Source organism: Nannobrachium achirus (genome assembly GCF_963921795.1).
Source record: "Nannobrachium achirus genome assembly, chromosome: 6".
Lineage (NCBI taxonomy): Eukaryota > Metazoa > Chordata > Actinopteri > Myctophiformes > Myctophidae > Nannobrachium > Nannobrachium achirus.
The window spans coordinates 32,934,359-32,956,235 of record NC_137815.1 but is presented as its reverse complement, the minus strand read 5'-3'; the positions used below and the strand labels follow the sequence as shown (position 1 = coordinate 32,956,235).

Below are 21,877 nucleotides of genomic sequence, written 5' to 3'. Positions count from 1 at the left end.
TCTGCATATCTATAATATTATATGTGTACAGTTTTTAACGAGGCACAGGCCACCTTGTTGAGAAAGATAAAACAAGTCACTATTATTTCAAGGGTGGGGGTCACACAGACTACTGCTGAAAGGGAGGAGAGGAAGGTGAATTACAAGGGGAGACATATAGTATAGCGGCAGCCATTTGAGTATTATTTATGGTGTTTTACCCAGAGACATGGCAAGAGACCTGGGTGTCAATAATAGACATCGATAGACCAATGAGGGAAAACAGCTACTGACTGCCACTTTTCCCCCTGACTTCATAAGCTTGAGATAATACTCAGTTTGTGCACGGATGTTGCGCACCGAAAATCTATTTTAATGACGTCACACGCACGTTGCTTAACCCCTACACTACTGGACTTAGCAGACCATTGATATACTGTAAATCCAGGCTCGTCCCTATGTTAATTCCCGATGGTGTGACACTACAGCTTTTGTAAACGTTGTTGAGGTGCGAATCTAAGGGTTGTTTTACATCGGTGCATGTGCGTGCGCGCGCTCCTGCTCGATAAGATTCGGAACGGCGTGTATACCCGCATGACACAGCCACAACTGGTCAAAAGGTGTTGCAGTGCAAGGTGTTGAAATGCGACGCGTTGCGACGTGAGCTTGTAGACCTGCTATTGTTGGTGAATGACAACTGTGCAGCTAAGTATAAATCAGGTCTATATTGGTATTTATAGTGTTATCATTATTATTATTTTTAATGTAGAAGAATATCACCACCCCATGCAAGCCAGGGTCTCAAAACAAAGTGAACATCATTCAGAAAGCCCCACTGAGAAACGTACGCAATGCAGTCTCCTTCAGTTGTTGTGTTAGAAGCCCCGTTAGGGATGAAAGCCTAGGTATTGACTCATTAAATGACTCAAAGATGCTGTTGTTGACCAAGGCCTTCTGACACCATGTTGTTGTGTTTGAGCACCAGCAGAAGCACCGTTAGAAAGGATCCCTGCAACGGGGAGGAGGTGCAGAGGTGCATAGTCATAGTCCATCTCATTTAATGCAATGCAATCTCATGCCTTCTGACCACCGCCACTCTGTCTTGGCCATTTTGATTGGACAGTGCATTAGCCTTTTACACCTTTCAATACCTTTTAATGGGAACAGGTAAAAGAAAAAGACGTCATTCACCCTCACTTCTATCTTGACGTCTGCATAGATTTGTTCACTGGCTGCCTCTGATTATCACGTGACAAAAACGCGAGGAGAGATTTCTTCCTTTATCGATGTAAAAAAATAATAACAACACCGGCCGAACTGTATTTTGTATGTTAGGAACATGCCCCAAAGAAGTATTTAGGGGAAAAGAACAACATATGAGCACTACTGTATATAACATTTGGAGATTTACGTTTCTACAGGTTGTGGGGGGTGGAGTGGTAATAAACTCAATTAGATGATAACAAACAAACAAAAACAAAAGAACAGCCATTCTTTGGCACCTGAAATAACGGGCTGCTGTGCAGAGTTGAGACAGGCCAGGCAGATTGAGGGGTCAGAACCCAAACCGGGCCATCATATCAGGGTTGGGGTGATGGGGGACTGGAATGTAAGCCATGATGACGAAGCCAGACGAGGCGTGTTTGCTGCCAACCAGAACCAGACCAGTGGAACAGCCAGTCAAAGACAGTCACCATGGGCCCTGCTGAGCAGGGTTGTCATTGGTCACCTGGGTTGTTCGGTCAGAAGAGGGGCCAATGGAAGGTCCAAAGAGGCGGAGCCAGTTAGGTTCCCGGTAGATGACGGACGGGTGAGCTGACCAGTGAGATCTCTGTCGTAGACAGAGAGACATCGTCCACTGCCTCTCTCTCTGTCCCTTGTTGTATTGAAGGCTATTCTTTATATCCGGTTTTCTGGTGGTTGTAGAGCAGTACTTCAATGCAGGGTTCGGGGCGGGGACCCCCAGGGGTCCTTGAGGGTGTTCCAACATCACTTTAACTCCTATATACATAGGCTATTTGAAAATAGCCGATCTACAAGCTCACATCGCGTCGCAATGTGAGCTTGTAGGTCGACTATTTAAAAATATATATTTTTGAAAAAGTTTAACAACACAAATCCCGAATGGGGGTCCCTGTAAAAAAATATTCTCAGATGGGGGCCCGCGGCCACATACACATTAATTTGGGGGTCTTTGACATGAAAAAAGATGGAGAACCACTGACATGTCTGTTGTCCCCAGTGATATGTAGATGCGGTCCTTAAGTCACCTAGAAATAACATAAAAACACATCATGGGTTTGGCTAATTGAAGTCAAGTGTGCAACGTGAGAGATTATAGTTCAGATAAAATGTCTCCTTTATTATGCTGAAATTACCTGACCAGCTGTCAGTCTCCTCACGTGGCCTGATGTCCACCTTAGTGCTTCCTCCTCTTCCCCAGAAAAACAAAAAATGGAAGGCCCCCAACGTTGAATATGAAATAAGTGATTGTGATAAAGGTTTGGTCTGGTCTGTGTTTCAACATCATGGCATGGCTGTGCACCTCCAATAGTGACTGAATCATCTGTAAAGGGGGAAAGAAGAGGAAACGGATGAAACGACAGAGCAAAACAGAGCGATGAAGTGACACGACTATACCATTCAGTTTGATACAAAAAGAAAGGAAGAAAAAATTAATGAACAGCCGCTTCAGAGAGAGCAATTAAAGCAGTGGTTTTCAACCTTTTTCATATCAAGATCCATTATTTATTCAGCATTTGAGCCACAGACCACCATTTGATGAGATTTAGCCTCTCAGACCCCAAACTTAAAATATTTTGTTATCATTGGATATGATTTTTGCCATTTGGTTTCATTGTACACTCTCAAGAGTTAAAGATCTACTGTATAAGGGTCCATTTGGTTACCAACTCTCCATCATTTAGCTGGGGACCACCTGGAACCCCCTCAAGGACCACTAGTGGTCCCGGACCACTGGTTGAATACCACTGAATTAAAGAATTGAGAACTGTAAAAGTTGCAAAAGTCTTGACATCTCACCCCTCAAAACAACATTAGAGCTTTGGTTGTCACAACGAAGATTATGCCCAAATGCCCTCTTCGTCATCCTATGGTAGACGATGACGCGGGGCAATGGCAAGGGTTAGCATGAAAGTGAAGAAAGCAGAGGTTACTGGGGTTAGCACAGATCCAAAGACGTTACAGGCAGAGCAAGCAGAGCAAAAGATATTCAGAAAGATTTGAGCAAAAGTGTCAGTGAAGTATTGACGTTTACTTTTCACAGAAACGCCATGATTTCGCATCAAAACAAACAGTCACTGTGTTGTCTGTAATCCTGCGAGGACATGGAACAGTGGTCATCAATATGTCCGTACACGGACAAATGTGTGCGCGGCGAGACTTGTCCTTGTCCGTGGGGATTTCTAGAATTTGTTTTGATCACAAGACCGAATTACTGAACGTCAGTATCCAAGTTTTCAATACAATATATAAGACTCTGATTTACTATGACACTATGTATGGCACATTAGGAGTCCACTTGGACAGTGGTTCGGAAACGTTTTATTTTCAAGGACCCCCATAACTCAGAGTCCATTTGGTTCCATTTGTACCCTCTCAGAGATACAGACCTGTAATGGTCATTTTGACAAAAATGTCCACCACAAGCCAGCGCCCAGCATGGCGATGACTCCTGACATGGAATATATTTGTGTCAAATTAAAGGGTCTGTAAGTGATATCTTTTTTTATTAAAATAATAATTGGAAGTGATGACACAAAATGAGTGGACACAATTGGAACTGGAACACTATCAAATTAAAGCTGGTATAAATGGGTTCTGTCTCCTGATTGGATTAAATTGGTGTCCCACCATTTTTGCCACCTTGAGTGGTACCGACATCTGGTCTGGCCCATGGACTAAATATATAGAGCTTTAACTTTTTAACAAACAAACAAAACAAAAACTTTGTTGAAGCAAATGTAATTCTGCATCCAACACTGCATTGTATTTGTCTTTGCAACTGAAAAGGCCTCAGAACACACAGAGAGAGAGAAAAAAACCTGCCATGGCTCACTGGAGTTTTCAGTTAAAACCATTTTTTGTTGTTGTTCAAAATCTTTATCCCACAATTTTCACCCAGTGCCAATTACCTAAATTGTAATCCTGAGCTCTGCGCTCCCTCTGCCAACCTGGGGAAGGCCCCGAACTGAGCTCATGCTTCCTTCAGTGCATGAGGAGTGAGCAGGCCGCTTCTCATCACCCGACAGGGGAGTAGCTTCCCCAGTTGGAAGTGGCACGTGGAAGGAACAAGTTATTCCAACCAGTTCCTTTCGCCTCCATCAGGCGCCCCGGCTGGCCAGGGGGAGGCATTATAGAGAGCAGGATTACTGCATGTTTTTGTGAGGGTATCAACCCTAGGAGACACGGGGAGAACATGCAAACTCCACACAGAAAGGCCCTTTTGCCAAACCCCACCTAGGGTATGGGCACTGATGACGCGGAGGAGAGAACACGCCCCCAGCGCCCACAGCGCCCCCCGGCGGGAATCGAACCTAGGACCTTCTGGCTGTGAGGTGACAGCGTGACCCAAAAGCCTAACACACTAAAGCATCTGTTCCTCCCTATGAGAAAGAGGAGCGTCTCACCTGGTCCGGGGCAGGGCGGTGACCAGCATGGGGTGGTCCCCGGGGGCCCGGCCCTCCCCGGTGGTGCGGGGGCGGGTGGCGTGGATGCTGCTGGGAGTGAGGAGGGCCGTGCTGAGGGTGATGAGGGTGCTGCGGATGCTGGGGATGGGGATGCTGCGGGTGGGGGGGCCCTTGCGGGTGCTGCTGGGGCCCTTGCGGGTGCGGGGGCCCTTGCTGGGGATGCTGGGAATGTGAATGCTGCTGTGGTGGGGGCGGTCCGTGGGGGTGCTGCTGCTGCTGCTGCCCGTGGGGGTGTTGGGCCTGTGGGTGTGGGGGCCGCGGGTGCTGCTGCTGCTGCTGGGGCGGAGGCTGCGGGTGCGGGTGCTGAGGGTGCTGCGGGTGAGGGGGGTGAGGGTACTGCTGCTGCTGGGTCTGCTGTGGGTGCGGGTGCTGCTGAGGGGGGGCCTGCAGGGGGTGCTGTTGTTGTGCGTGCGGCGCGTGAGGAGGGTGCTGGGCGTACGGAGCCTGCGGGCCGCCGTGTGGAGGGTGGGGGTACTGCGGCTGTGGCTGAGGCTGCCCGGGGTGGGGGGGCTGAGGCCCGGGGTGGTGGGGGCCGTGCGGGTGGTAGTGGTCGTCCTCATAGTTGTCGGCTATCAGCTTCATTCTGCTCTGCGTCTGTGGGGGGAATAGAAGGAGGGAAGATGCAGCATGAAGGCATGCAGCGCCGTACACAATCAACGTTTATCCAATACACTGTAACCTTGTATATTAAAGTGGGGTCAGGGGACCCCCAGGGGTCCTTGAGGGGGTTTCAGGGGGTCCCCCAGCAAGATAAGTTAATATAGCATCTTCTAAATCAGTTTAACCACCCTACTGTACTGTACATACAAATTCTAGATTTTTGTATGTGGTCGCCGGCACAGGTGATAAAGCCGCCCCTTGTTTGCAAACAGAGCCCTGATTGGTCGCTCACAACTTCGGAGGGAGTGAAATCCAATCACAACTGACTGGTGCCAGACCAAATATGCAGAGGGCTTTTTTTTGTTTGTTTTGCAAAGGCAGATTCGTCGGCTAGTAACCCGTCCCACTGAGTGGTCGGTGTGCGGTCGCCGACCACCGAAAAAATAAGGCCGAACGTGTTTTGAGGTGAGCATTCCGGTTACCTCTCGCACCACAGGACCAACCTGCTGTTTGAGCTGGTGCATCAGTCTGTCCTTCTCTCTCTTGAGGGCCAGCACCTCCTCTTGGGACTTCTTCTTGTTGGAGGCAGAGAGCTCCAGCAGAGCGATGTTAGCGTCCTTCTCGCTGATGGCCGCCAGCAGAGCTTGTTGTCTGAGGAGGATACAAAGAAACAACATTATGACGACACCAGCTTTAATTTCCTAAATGACAAAAAATGACGAGGGAGAAGTCGGTCTAAACAAAAGCATGCAGTGGTGGGCAAAGTACTCAAGCCCAGTACTAGAGTGTTGGAGTATTTGGTTGAATGGCTGTGGTATAAATACACAGCCATAGATCATCCTATGCCCGCCAGGGTAGCAGACTGATCTCGGCGGCATTTAAAATAATACAATATAATAAATGGAGTGAAAGTCATAAGTATCCCAAAATAATGATCAAGTAAAGTACAGATACTCAAAACATATTCTTAGTAAGTACATTAGTCAAGAACATTTATTTTGTTACTATGCACCACAGATTACGGCATCAGTTTTCATTTGACTGACCACGACCAGTGACGAGAGAGAAGTCGGTCAGACGACAGATGACGTTAACTCGTTACAACCGGGAAAGTATCTGTGCCATTTTACAGTTTACTTTGGCAAGCTCAAATGAGCTTGTGGATGTTGCAAACATTTTGTAACTCAAATCATTGCTTCTGGGGGGAAAACATTTAGATTTTTCAGAAAACTGTTAGGATTTAGATGACATTTTGTAGGATCTGCCTCAGGTCTTAATGGGTTTTAAGGGCACTAACTTCATTTCCAGGATCTCCTCCAGCTGTTTCCTGCGCTCCTGTCTCATGTTGGTCAGATGTCCGTCCCTCTCCTGCAGGGACTGCTGGGTGGACGAGAGACGCTGCTTGGTGGCATCCAGCTCCTGTCTGGTCCGCTCTAGAGTGTTCATGAGCTCTTCCAACTGACACGCACGCACACGCACACACACGCACACACACACACACACACGCGCGCACACACGCACACACGCACACACGCACACCCGCAACTAAGGTTATGAACTTCACACGCATGCACAAGCAACGTTTTTTTTAATTTATTTTTTTTATACATTTTTCGCTTTATTTACACTCTCAGAGTTAAAGATGCAGTGACATGAAAAATACGTTTTTCACACATTAGAGCATATCTACAGTATAGTGATAATATGGCCATACCTAACACTAGCTGCCAACAAAAAGTGAAAAAATCAAGTGTTTGTGTATTATAACCAGAGATGGGAAGTAACGAAGTACAAATACTTCGTTACTGTAACGAAGTACATTTTTCAGTACTTTGTACTTTACTGAGTATTTATTTTTCTGGGTACTTTTTACTTTTATCCGTTACATTTTCACACAAGTATCTGTACTTTTACTCCGTTACATTTTCAAAACAGGCTCGCTACTTTGGTTTTAAATGAATGTTGTGCCGCTGCACGGCAGATGAAACGAAACAATAAAATACTCAAGTAGAAATACCAGTAGCATTGTCGTAAGCGGATCCATGCTGGAGTTCAGGGAACTCCAGCATGTTATGCTATGTTCAGTCGTAAGACGGTGGTGCGCATCGAAAATAGCAGATCTATAAGCTCACAGCGCTGCTAACCGCGACGCATTGTGAATTTGTAAGTCTGCTGCAGGTCTGCTGACACCATTTCCGCATACAACGTCTCACAGCCAATCAATGACTCCTATTTCACGCATCCCTCTCTGTGATTGGATGGGATACTGTCCGGCTGTTGTTGTTGTTATTCAACGTGAAGAAAGTTGGGTGAAAACAGTGGCTATTTATTACGTTTCTGTTGGGAAATAAAAGCCAATAATCTGATTTAGGAACGCTGTATCTGCCTTTGATTACAATGGCAGCACTGATAAGTTTAACACCAACAAATAGGTTCAGTGGCGATTATGGAATATTTACAACATCTGAAAGGAAAACTGCACACAACACAAGGCAGAAGGAGATATGCATGATGAAGGCTTACACACGCTATTTCTACAAAACGGTAAGCAAAAGGCAGTCCTTATAAAGTGGCTTGTTTAAGCCATTGGTTCTCAAAGTGGGGTCCGGGGACCTACAGGCGTCCTTGAGGGAGTTCCAACCCAGGGGGTCCCCAGCTAAATGATAGTTAAGAAACCAAATGGACCCTTATGGATCTGTAGAGTGTACACAATTGAAATGCACCCCCTTGCAGCTAAATGCTAGTTTGGAAACAAATGTACAATGGGTCTGTAACTCTCACAGTGTACACTCCCAGAGTTAAATTAACATTGATTTTACCCAATAAATGGGGGTCCGTAGCCTAATGCATGTCAAACTGGGGGTCCTTGGAATTAAAATGGTTGAGCAGTGATGCTTGGTGGTCCATGGGCTAAGTAATAAGTGTCATTTTGGGTGTCCTTGACATGAAAAAGGGGTGTAACTTGGTGGGCGCTGGTGCTTCTCACTTGTTTAGCCTCGGATCAAGACAGTCTTGTATCGAGGCTGGTTATGGATTGTTATGAGTAAAACGTGATTTTATTTATTTTTTGATGGGAGAACGGAAGCTGGTCGTTCTCAGCAATACATCTATTTCTTATATATGCCTACAGTACAGTATATGTACATTATACATTTGGCCATTGCTTAAAAAGTACCAGTCATTTGGATATAAAGCTATTAGTTTTTCTTTATTTTGTTAGTAGGAATACTTTTGCCTTCTGTGTACTGTGCCTGTCTATGAATAGGATGGGGAAGGTGTACGCTATACTGTATTTTAACATGGTGGTACTTGGAGAGACAAATATTTTCTGAGTGGTACTGGTAAAAAAAATAAGGTTGAGAAACTGATCTAACCTATTATATTTTCTGAACATGCAGTAGTTTGTGTGAATTACAGTATGTGTACAAGTGGACTATTGTGTTATACAGTATGTGATTCTTTAAAATTAGATATTTTATGATAAAACTGTTAACAGTCATCATAAATTGACTAACTGAAAGTAAATAGTAGTTACTTTTAAAATTGCAGTAATCGAATTGCGTTACTGACTACAATTTTTTGGGATCGTGGGATATGTATAGGCCTATATATTTTTTATATAAGTGGTACTCAGTCTAAAAAGGTAGAAAACCTTTGCTGTATTTAGATTTCACATCATAGTTTGGAAACCAATCCTGGGCCAGTTTTTGGTGGGGATCTTTTAAGTTTATTATCCTTCAAATTCTATTGGCTTTGCACAGAAACATACGGTAAAAATACTTTTACTTTTACTTTAAAAGTACTTTTCAAAGCCTGTACTTTTTACTTTTTACTTGAGTAATTATCTGAATGGAGTACTTTTACTTTTACCAAAGTCGTTTTTTTCACAAGTACTTTTACTTCTACTTAAGTACGGAATGCGAGTACTTTTCCCATCTCTGATTATAACAAGACAATTACAGCCCTCACAGCCACCTCTGAAATGTAATTAGTTCATTAATCCATCAGCCACTGTTTCCACCTCTTTTGACTGCTTCAGAGTCACACAAAACTTCTCACAACCACTAGGCTACTTAAGCCACTTTTCCACTGACATGGCCCAACACCATACCACTCCACACCGCCCACTTTTGCCAGGTTTTCCACTACAAGGACCTGGGTAGAGTGGTGTGAAAGTGGTACTAAACGTGGTACTAAAAAGTATCCATTCCAGAGTGGGTCTGAGCTAGGCCAAACAGGGCCAAACACTTCATAATGACTGATCACTCACTGACTTTTCATTTAGACCACCAAGATATAGTTATAATATATGATAATAGATTCTATTGTGTTATAATCACTGTTATAATCTATTATAGTGTGTTATAGTTACCATAGTAATACATTAATACTTTATAGTATATTATAATCACAGTTATAATCCATTATAGTGTATTATAATTAGGATAGTTGCAATACAAATTTATTTTGTATTATAATCACAGTTAAAAGGGTCAATTTGTTTCTTGCCGATAGGGGTACTTTTGTATAATGGAAAATGTAGATATTTTTTATGTGGTGCGGTGTGGTGTGGTGTGGTGTAGTGTGGTGCAGCTGGTGCTAAAGCTGCAGTCGAAAAGGGGTTTTACAGGTCACACAATGGACTGACTATTGATACCGGTATGCATCAACCAGATCAGTCACTGCTGTTAATTAAAACTGTGACACTCAGCGTCGAGCGCCAGCCTGCCTTCTTTGCATATTAATGTCTTGAGTTATGGCCCGCCTACTTTTTGACTTTTTCAAATCACATTCCTCCGCCTTCCTGGCCCGTTTCACTCGGAAATGCGTCACCATACGGAAGTGGAGCAAGTGGAGCACTTCCGCACTTCCTTTTTTTTACACTCTCAGAGTTAAAGAAAGATTGTGATGTTTTTTTTTTACACTCTCAGAGTTAAAGAAAGATTGTGCCGCCACATTAAAACAACACAAGCGGCAACATAATTTTTAAAGAGAAACCTGCACCTTTAAATGGTCCACGGTGCCATCCTTACGAGGATCCTGCCCCAGGCCTTTCTTGTCTGCTTGAGGTCCAAGTTTAATGTTTGGACCCTTCTTAGTTTGGTCTTTGCCTCCTTGTCTGAAAACCACAAACGGATAGAAAACCACACATCAAAGGGTTAGGGTTAGGTTTATCATCTCATAGAAGCATGAGCTCGGTTCGGGACTCCCCCCAGGTTGGCAGAGGGAGAGTAGCAGCCAGGATTACAGTTTAGGCAATCAGCACGCACAGGGTGGAAAAATGGGTAATGGATTAGATTGAATACTGAATTTGCGTAAACAAAAACATGAGACCCAGCAAAGGTTAGAACAGTTTAAGCACAATGGCCAGTTGTGAATGAATACGGTATGCAAATGTGTTTAAAGGACCTACAAGGATGTCAACTGGACACATTCACAACATTCGAGTCACAGATTAATCATTCACCACAGTTTCTCATTGGTGTGTTAGACTCTAACACACCTCTAACAGTTAGAGGACCTTGTTGAGATGACTCACAGGCAGCACAGTTATGCCTAACTTCATACGCCGGAAATAGTCGATCTATGCAATGAGCTTGCAACTCATTTTTGGTGCAGGGACAGCGTTTGTAAATCTGGCATTAGAGCAGGGACGTGCTGGCCATTGGGAAAAGCGGGACAACTCCCGAACGGCCGGTTCATTCCCGGCCGGTCCAGGCCGGCCATTAGGAAAAAAATAATAATAATGTCGGCCTTCATTCCATTTTGGGGGCTGGGCGGCCAACAAAGTAAATCGTCACTGTCGGGCAGAAACCTTGTATCACCAAGTTTCAAATGTGAACATTTTTTCGCAAAGCAAAGCCCTGCTTCATCACACAAGGCCGTCGCACAAAAGTAGTGAAAACAGCAGATCTACAAGCACACAACGCCTCGCGGTGCGAGGCATTGTGTGCTTGTAGATCGGCTGTTTTCACTAGTTTGAATGGTTAAAATGGTTTTGGACATACAAGGTTTCCACCCGACAATGACGAAATATAACTCATGTAATTGGCACACTGGCTTAGTTGGCACTTGTCATGATCTGAAATGGCAAATCTTTGAGTAGCAGCAGCGCTATAGAGAGATCTCTCTCTATAGTGCGCAATGAGGGCCTCTACAACTCTTTTTCCCGGGCTGAATCAGGGGCCCAGCACGTCCCTGCATTAGAGTGAGGGTGGCAGTGTGCGTCATGTGACAGGTGGCGGTGTGGAGAGGGGCAGGGTGTCATGCCAACAGGGACGTCACTTACCGGCTGGGATTTAGACTGCAGGCAGTGGACCAGGAGAGTAAGGGGCGAGACAAGATACGAGAGGAGACAGGGGAAAGAGTAAAAGAAAAAAAGAACAACGACAGAGACATTAGACGCTCGAAATAAAACAAAACAGGAACCCCAGAGAAGATCAAGGTGCAGAATAGTTAATCGGAGCCAAATGGACCCAAGACGGTCCATTTGTATCTGTTTTATTTTTCCCCCTCACACTCTCACAGTTATAGTCACTGAGGATTCGACTGTGATGTGCTCAGCATCCACAAACAATGTGGGCGAGTTTAAGGCACCTATTAAATCACACAAAATCCTCAGTGTCAGTTTAACTCTATGAGAGTGCACAAATTGACCTATATAGGAAGCGGCCATCCACTATTTTCTTTTTCTTTCTTTTTTTTTTTTACACTCCCGGGGGTTCAATGAACCCGGGACGTTTGCTGTGTGCAACGGGCGGCTGCCTCTCAGCCGGACAGAGCTAAAACAGGGTGCAGTTACGGTACAGTCAGTACAATGTGCATCTGCCGCCAAGGCCTGGGAGTCTGGCAGACATGCAGTCGGACAGGGAGAAAAGAAGGGGAATAAGAGGAAGAAGTAGTATAGGTTGGAGCATCGAGCAAAGAGATTAAGCCAACGGTGGGTTTGAGGACAGCTCTATGCAGTTGTCTGGGTCAGGAGAGTAAGAGAGGGTGAGTGGGTACAGAAAGAGATCCAGTTGCAGTTGCGTAATACAGAGGATGACAGCTGATATGGACTGGTGGTCCACTTAAAACCTTACTGTACACGCCGGCGCCTACTACAGCAAGTACACCAATTGGTGCAGATTCTTAAACATACATACAGTAGGCCTACACAACTAAAACATATTGTACATCCGCACTCATGAAATACGTTTAAAAAATGATCGTTGCTATGATGCGTTAAAAATAAACATACTGTGTGAGTGAACATGTTTCTAATTATGCTACATTAGCGTCTGGAACCCAGCCTGGGTAAGCCCTCCCGCAACTGTGGTTCCTGGGCGAAACACCTGGGAAAGATGGAGTCCTGGGAGTGAGCTTGTATTTTCCATTTCCTTAATCTATGCTATGGTATACATTAAGAATAACAAGCAGGGGGGCGCCTGCTGGCCTAGTGGTCAAGGCGCATACCACATACTAGGCTATGATGCCTGCTGGCGTCGCCGGTTCAATTCCCTATCCGGACGACCTTTGCAACATGTCATTCCCCATCTCTCTCCCCATTTCCTGTCAGTCTACTGTCCTGTCAAATAAAGGCATAAAAAGCCCCCAAAAAAATCTTAAAAAAAAAAAAAAAAGAATAACAAGCAGGACTACGTACTCGTGATGGAGGAGCTCACGGGAGCATCAGTGACAAGCGATAATATCTCAAAGGCTGTATGCTGGACCTACCGCGCTAAATTAAATAAATATATCACCGATGTGCAGACAAGCCGGGGAGGGGAGCAGAGGCAGAGCAGGCTCGGAGCGGAGGGGGGGCACATAGGTTTTTGAACCAATCGGGAGCCGGCGTTGGATTCCACCGCAAAGTGTTTCTCCTTAGAAATGGCCGGCTCGACTAGGCTAATGCTACAGCAACGTACTAAAGACCTGCGGCATGACATCTTTATTCTTTATCCATGCAGGCCACCAACACTGTTAGTACATGATAGAGCAAGTTAGGCAGGCAGGACGGACTGCACTGAGGGGGCGCGGTGGGGGTGGAGGGGGATCTCACAGGGAAGGAGCAGACACTGGAAAACGTCATCAGAGAATAAAGCGCTATAGTTTGGTGGTGTTATTGAGAGGAGGTTGAGGGACAATGGGGAGTAAGGTTAAAAAGAGATGAGAGATGGTGATGAAGATGAGAAGCAGGGGAGATGTACTTGTACATGCTGATGACAGGAGGAAGATGACAGGGGAGATGTACTGTACATGCTGATGACAGGAGGAAGTCCTAGCTCCAATAATGACAGAACCTTCCAAATATAACGTCACTGTCGGGCAGAAACCTTGTATCTCCACGTTTGACATTTGTACGTTTTATAAAGTAAAGCCCTGCTTCATCATACAAGACGGTTGCACAAAACTAGTGAAAATAGCAGATCTACAAGCATAGATCGGCTAATTTCACGGTTTTGGAGTTTGGACACACAAGGTTTCCACCCGACAACAAAGATAAGATACACAAAACAGCCAACAAAAAAAGACACAGAACAAGGTATATAACAATAATAATGCTTTACGGCCTTGTGTGAAAGCACCATGATGCCACATCAGGCCAAAACATGAACCACAGGGCACAACAACACCAGCATGGAGTCATATTGCAGAATTTAGACTTGATACAGTACGTGACAATGATTGTTGCATAGATGATGCAAAACATTCTGCATCATGTTTATGATGTTGTATTAAAATATTGATATAACATCATAAACATCATATGCAATTTATCACCTTCCGTGTTAACCATTTTCTCATCAATGCAGAGATTGATGCTTGCAGCCATGTGCAATTTAGAGACACAGAAAATAGACACATGCACAGGCACACGTAATACATGTACATGCGCAAACAGACACATACACTGAGGGATTACAACTTGCAGCACCAACATAACAGACCCACCTTTACACATAACAAGAAATAACACAAAGGAATGAAATAATATTCCCAAAGGAATGACATGGATCTTAAGATCTTTCTATCACATGGATGGGCAAAGAAAGCAATATATAATACACAAGATTCACAGCAGAGCCCATCACTCTGTAATATAAAACAGGGGTCTTCAACGTTTACAGGCCAAGGACCCTTTCGCTGAGAGAGATATGAAGCAGGGACCCCCTCTACATATTGTATAAATGTGTGATGTGTGATTTTTATCAATTTCATGGATATATTCATAGACTTGTCTGACAGCACTGTCATCAGTCTGTTGGATTCGTGTTCTTAGTTAACTTGATCATTCACTCTGTACTTGGTCTGCCTTTTTCCCCCTCTACACCAAACCTAGTTGCAGAAAATAGCCGATCTACAAGCTCTCAACGCCTCGCAAAGCGAGGCGTTGAGTGCTTGTAGATCTGCTGTTTTTGGCTAAAGTTCTCCTCAGAATAGGGATGCGAGGGTTCAAGTTGTTAATTTAAAAGAATGATCCTATCACAAAGATTTGGCGGCCCCCCCTGTAGTAACTATGAGAACCCCCTAGGGGTCCCGGACCCCCTGTTGAAGACCCCTGATACAAAAAGATACGAAGATCTGTGAATCCGTCAGACAGCGGGCAGGCAGGCATGCAGACCCATGCATGCAGGCAGCACAGATGAAACCAGAGGTGGGTGTGGTGCTGGTGCAGCGGTCACAGTCAGTCAGTCAACGCAGACTCTATAACCACGCAGCGCCAGCAGGGGGCAGCAGAGCACTCACTTTCCCAGGAAATCCCACACCATGCCCCCTATCTGCTGGGGGGCAGCGGTCATGGAGGGGAGCGGGTCAGGGGGGGCTCTGCCACCGGGGGGACGAGGGGCGTTGGCGGCGGTGGTGGTGGCGGTGGGGCGGGGGGCGGGGGGAGGGGGAGCGGGACTGGTGGCAGGGCGGGGCACAACAAGGTATATAGAGGGAGGGAAGGGAGGCACGAGTAGGGAGGGAGAGAGAGAGAGAGAGAGAGTTGTGAGGGAGGTGGGAAGAAAGAATGAGGAGAAGGAGAAAAAAAAACAGATTGAGGAAGAAAAGTGGGAAACAAAATGGGGATTGAGAATCGTCAAAAAGAGGGTGGAGAGAGAGAGGGCAATGAGGACAGACAGGTGAGGGACGCAAGGTAGAGGACAGAGTAGAGTGGGTAAAGATGGCAAAAGAAAGGACAAAAACACTCAGTTATTCATAACACTACAGATAATCATCATGACACTGAAGTGAAAATACGGGACCGTACCTATGTTCCCCAGGTTCTATGTTCCCCAGGTTCTATGTTCCCCACTTTCTTACCACCCAAACCTACCCCTAACCCTAACCTCACTAAAACTAATGCTGTGAGGTGGGGAACATAGAGCGTGGAACATAGAACCTGGGGAACATAGGTTGGACCCCGAAAAGACTGGGCAGGGACACTGTTTGTCACTGGCAGCAGGGTGGGGACACTGACGATGTCCACTGGCAGGACACGGACACTGTCCACTGGCACGGACAGGAGACGGTGCTCACATGGATCTCTACTTCAGTGGAGATCCAGAACTATTCTCAGCCTCCCAATGGAGATCAATAACTGTTTACCACACGCTGCAAATCATCCAAACATTAAGGCCAGTTGGCTCTGACATGCGGAAACATTGTGTATGGCAGGGTTCCCCAATTAGTTTTCCCCAAGGGCCGAATTATGTCTAAGGTACCAAGCTGAGGGCCACAACATTGCAGGGAGCGACGGTGGCATTCCCACAACTCCTGCGACAGATATCGTCGTTGTCGGGTGAAAATCTTGTATGTCCAAAACCGTTTTGAATTTATCATTTTAAAAATGATTTAAACTAGTGAAAACAGCAGATCTACAAGCACGCGAGGCGTTGTGTGCTTGTAGATCGGCTGTTTTCACTACTTTTGTGTGACAGCCTTGTATGATTTGCGAAAGAACGTACACATTTGGAGATACGAGATTTCCACCCAACAACGACGATATACTAGTGTTGTTGCTGCTCTTATACCACCATTATTACTGGGTTTGGTGTGGGCCAGACAGTAGCCCCCCGCGGGCCGCAAATTGGCCCGCGGGCCGCCTATTGGGGAACCCTGGTGTATGGGTTTGTACCGCGCGTCCTGGCATGATGACCAGACTCATTTCACTCTGGCAGATCGGTCTGGTTTCCTGGCTATGTGCTGCGGGATGGGAGGGCAAAATGAGGGCACTGTCATCATTATGGATGTAGTCCATTAACTGGACATGTCTAATCCAACCCAGTCAGGACTGATACACTGTAATTATGCTGTGATTGGAAACCCTTCCCTTACAGAAGTGCTTGAGTTGGATTGAGTAGTATACATTGGTGGTCACCACAGCCAATACATTAGCTTCCAAGGTTCTCCAAATGCATATTCAATACTGTCCATTGTAAGGCCAGGCTGAATGTATCAAACAAGGATAAGTATAGCATCAGTTCACTTGCAGACTCACGTGATACACAAACATGAAAATGACTATGAACATGAAATGTTTGAAAGCTCACTTTAAGTCAGGCAATTAACCAATTAAGCCATATCAACGTTTTTCTTTTTTGTTTATTTTTTAGAATGTTTATATACTGTATGTTTATGATTCTTTACCTATCATGACATGCCCAAAACAGCATGCCAGGTTGAAAGTGGTAAAAAAGTATGATTAGCACATAGCATACAGTATGATACTCTCACGATGACACAGCACATCCATGAAGTGATCTGTGGAGCTCTAGAATGGATGACAGATGACAGCTGGGTGGAATCATCTGATAACACTGACACTGACAATAATTTAACTTCAATCAGACAAGTTAACTATTGTTAGCAAAGGCAATCATTTATAGTAAGAAATTAAATTTCTGGAGATTATTTGGGACGCACAGAGAAGTTGAAGAGGCGAAGAGGCAAGTGGGCACGATTGCGCGCATGAAACGAGCAAAGGTATTTCACGCGACCGCGGGCGGCAAAGCGGCAAAGGCTATAGATTGAGGTCTGCTTTTTTTTGGGGGCGCTACGCGCAGGAGGACAAACAACAATGATCGTGGCACGATCACCTGCTGATCCAAGCGAGAACGCCCGTGTCAATAGTCCCCCGTCTGTGGCCTAAACTCATTCTCTGCCAAAGATGAGAAATCTCGTCTCTTTCCGAAAAACGGCCCCCACAAAACTGTGAAAAGTGATGACTCATCGCTAAACCATAGTTTTATGGGGGCCGTTTTTAACCCAAGGAATGTTTTTCGTGCAAAACAAATGCTTTGAACACCTCACATTTGTTTGCCCCCTCACATGCTACTTAAAGCATATTTATTTTTTGTATTATTTTACTGTATAGAGATCTCAACTTTGATTGGCCCCCATATGATTGTTCCATATGGCATGTTCTAACTGTGTGCCAAATGTCATGCTTTTATCGTAAAGTGCACGATTCCATCAAAAATACTGCCCAAAACGCCCCGGACTATAAGTAGCAAGTGTCAAACATATTCTAAAGAAAACCTGGATTGGGTGTTATGATGAAAATAAGAAAATTATAATGGTTTGTAAAAAAGACCATGTCTTGCCATGGACACATTTTGTCTGTGTACGGACACGCAGGGGCGTCATACAAGCTCACAGCGCGGCACTCGAGCTTGTAGATCTGCTATTTTTGAAAAATCGTGAAAATGTGTGCAAGAAACCTATGTCAAGGACCCCCAAGATGATATGGCCACGGACCCCGATCTCAAAATATTTAGTTCCAGGGACCCCCAGAAGCAAAATTTGAGTTAGAAATGTTCGCTTAAAAAATACATATATTCAAAGATTTTCACACATTTTTTCACAACTTTTCAAAAATAGCAGATCTACAAGCTCGCAGCGCGGCACTCGGTGCCGCGCTGTGAGCTTGTATATCTGCTATTTTTCAATAGATAAAGTTATTAGGGCCCCTCCACCTTGGGTAACTCAGTCCCACTTTCCTACCCCTTGTGACGCCCCTGCAGACACGTGTACCCCTGCGTTTGTTATACCTTTCCAACTCTGCAATCTTCTTGTCCTTGTCGTTCTTCTCCGTCTCCACCTCCCTCAGGATGTCCAGGAGTCTCTCCACCTCCGACTGGGCCTTGCCGGCCTCGTCCTTGTAGTAGGACACCTCCTTCTCCAGGAGCTTCACCCGCTCCACGTACTCCCCGGGGTTCCCCCGGATCGGCCCCTCGTGAGCCACCTCGTGAGCCTTCTGCAATGACACGCACGCACGCACGCACGCACGCACGCACGCACGCACGCACGCACGCACGCACGCACGCACGCACGCACGCACGCACGCACGCACACACACACACACACACACACACACACACACACACACACACACACGCAAAGAGAATTATGGTAACCAGTACCTATCCACCTCGCACGGCAGATTACATTGACGCCCAATTTCTACTTTGTCATATGTCCTTGTCGCTCTCCCCCCCAAAAACAACACGATTTTCAGTGAGCGACATGGTTGTAAGACAAAGTAATAAATGAGCCATAACAACACGGTTACTGGCACACAGGAAAAAGAGATGCAAACATTCCAGTCAGCCAGCGAATTTACTATAGCTACACTTCCCTTCCTCTCTGAATGGATAAAAAGCCGTGTGGACAATTAAGGGCATCATTACTGGTGCAGCTTCATTCATAGCTAAAAAAGCTATTGTGTGGGCTTTCTCCAATACTTTTACTTCTACTCCACTACATCTGGGATCCAAATATTGTACTTTTACGCCACTATAATCATTTGAAAACTTTAGTTACTAGTTACTTTGCAGATATAAATGATTATGTTATGAAACATACATCAATCCACTTTAGCCCTATTTTATATGACACATTGTGAGCTGGTAGATCTGCTATTTTCAAACATTTTGTATTTTGATGCCAATATTTTGTACTTTTAAGTACATTTTGAATTCCGGACTATTTCTTGTAACATATTACAAGAAAGAGTATGTCTATGTAGCAGTATTGATACTTTAACTTAAGTAAAAACATTTGAGTACTTTTTCCACCACTGCCCCTACTGTGCAGTATATTTGTGTGTGCACTGTGCAGTTTGTGCACACACATGTGTATTTATGTTTGTTTGTTTTCTTACACTTGAGCTGTGAGAGGTGGTGTGAGAGTTTTAAAGCTTCAGAGTGAGGACATATTGCAAGAAAATAATATAAGCTTTAAATAATACAATATGTTGTTATTCTTTACTACGTGTGGCAGCAGTATATTTGTTCAAATCATCCTGTTCTCCTGGTAGACTGTCCCATCAGAGCACCACTGTCTGGTCACTATACAGACTAATATCACAGTTCTCTTCTATAAATTAACAGTGGAGAATTCAGGGGTGGACGCCGGTACTGTGTATCACCCTCGAAATAACACCCACCCAACCACACACACACATTGACATCATCACAGGTTGCACACAAGAGTTAACACTGAATCAAGGGAAAGCACTGCAAACAAAGCAGTTACCAAAACAGCACAGTGATCAACGACCACTGCTGGGGATCCCACCTACATTCACCACATAAAATACAGTGAAGAACGACAACAGTGATGCGTTGCAAAGGTGACACCAGGGACATGCATCAAGGGATAGAACACGTCATGCAAGCCCCACAAAGCTGCACAATCTTTGCAATGGCCAGTCCAAGAACAGAGAGAAAAGAAGCAATAGAATCCAAGTCAATCAGTAGGCAGTCACTAAAAAGTATACAAAGTAAAAATCCGTAGTGTTGATTTAACTCAAATGAAACTAAATGGACCCTTGGATTTTGTACTCTTTTCGGATTCCTTACTGGTCCATTTGGTTCCATTCGTACACTCTTCGGAGTTGAAATAACACTATAGATGTTACTGTGTAATGCCATATTTCAAGCATGAGGAGAGAGGCTGGGATTTTATTGAACGCACAATAGCAATTTTTTTTCCAAATTAATCGATTTTTATCAGTAGACTATGAACAGTCACACAACATTTGAAGCCTACAAAACAAAAAGAACTAAAGAAAACAGGCGAAACCGTCGGACCAAACTCAAAAGTCGTCTGTAGTCACGAACGTCTCCTTATCGTTTTCGCGAACAAACAGTTCGACAGCTGCACACAGTAGAGTGAAATGCACAGAATTCAGGGCGTAACACAAAGCTCGAGGAATAACAAAACAGTGCCAAAGTCAGTCAGTCCACACACACATGCATCTAAAACTCGATGAGTGAAAGCAGAACTCGCGGAGTCGACTGTGCGTGATGATCACCCAATAGAACGTTCAAAGGGCTAACATTTAGTGTCCTCATGCTTTCAAATATGTGCTTCCGTTCCGAACAGCTTCCAGAGAGTGACTTACAGGATTGTTCGTCTGACTGAATAGCTGCTCAGCTTGCTACATTGCAAAGGGGGTGGGGGGGGGAGGGAGGGGGGTGTGATTGAGGGGGGGGGGTGGGGGGGGGGGGGGGATGAGGAAGCGAGGGGGAAGACGCAGGATAGTAAACAGTTAACATTTTCATGATTGAACCAGAATGAAGAACAGTGGCGGCACCATCATCAGACAAATATTATGAGTGACTGCCTATAGTAAACGATACAGAGCCACTTGCCTGACAATAGCGCCGGGGACCAGTTTGTACCATTTTTGTACCACAATTCTTAAATGAAACAATTCTAAGATGACCCAATGTTATTTTGATTTCCATAGATAAAAAAAATATTCTGTGAAACAGGGGATGAGCGAGTGACGCCAGGACTTCGGTACTTTATTAGACAGCTTATCTAATGGACTCGGCTCCCTTTATTTTGTCTAATGATGCCGGGTGCAGCCAGTTAAGAGTTGGAAATCCAACGTATTCAAGGACATCAATCATGATGGGACTCGCTAAAAGACACGGTAGGCAGGAAGTAGCAAAGCCCCATTTAGAACCTCACCCTACGCTATTATCTCCAAGATGAGGCCCTAATAGGCTCTATACCGACGGAGGTAGAACCGTCCACATGCAGCAAAGATCGCCTTTTTCGCAACATTGTATCCAAAAAGTAAAGGTAGTCCCAGACACCTACAGATGTTTGAGGTAGCGCCGTGAAGTAAAATGTTTACGACAGGGCTGAAAAAAAAACTGTTTAAATCGCTTATTTAGTCCAGTGGTTCTCAACCAGGCCGCGACCCCCAAAATAATCATATTTTAACTGGGGACCCCCCCCCCCCCCCACACACACACACACACACCCTGATGAGCACTAAGAGTTGAGGCATTACTTTGTATATTTTGTATAACATAGAAAAAGCTGATCTTCACTGAATGTGGACGGTTCTACCTCTGCCTGTATAGAGCCTTGTAGGACCTCATCTCGGAGCTAACAGCGTAGGGGTGCAGGTTCTAAACGGGACTAGAAGTATAGCAGTGCACGCTTCTGAACAACAAGGCAGGTGCACCGACAGCAGGGCCTGGAGGCTCATGAGGCGCGGCCCCAGTGAGTCACGAGGCTGAGTGAGCGCCCATGCAGAGAGCAACCAATGGCCTTCCTGCCGCATCAACAAGCTGAGTTACATACGGAGAGAAAGGGATGTA

The 21,877-nt window shown here is 45.1% G+C and overlaps 1 protein-coding gene across 1 annotated transcript in view; it reads right to left on the bottom strand.

Annotated features, from left to right (window-relative positions):
• Nucleotides 1-3,062: 3,062 nt before the first annotated feature.
• erc2 (ELKS/RAB6-interacting/CAST family member 2) overlaps nt 3,063-21,877 on the bottom strand; it is a gene marked incomplete at both ends in the record, with an annotated part of 66,943 nt that continues 48,128 nt past the window's right edge. Inside the window, 8 exons of the mRNA XM_080727810.1 lie at nt 3,063-3,089; nt 4,629-5,282; nt 5,792-5,939; nt 6,586-6,746; nt 10,293-10,407; nt 15,018-15,173; nt 18,305-18,510; nt 20,662-20,697. Coding sequence (XP_080583936.1) covers nt 3,063-3,089; nt 4,629-5,282; nt 5,792-5,939; nt 6,586-6,746; nt 10,293-10,407; nt 15,018-15,173; nt 18,305-18,510; nt 20,662-20,697 — 1,503 coding nt within the window. The remainder of the gene's footprint in view (nt 3,090-4,628; nt 5,283-5,791; nt 5,940-6,585; nt 6,747-10,292; nt 10,408-15,017; nt 15,174-18,304; nt 18,511-20,661; nt 20,698-21,877) is intronic.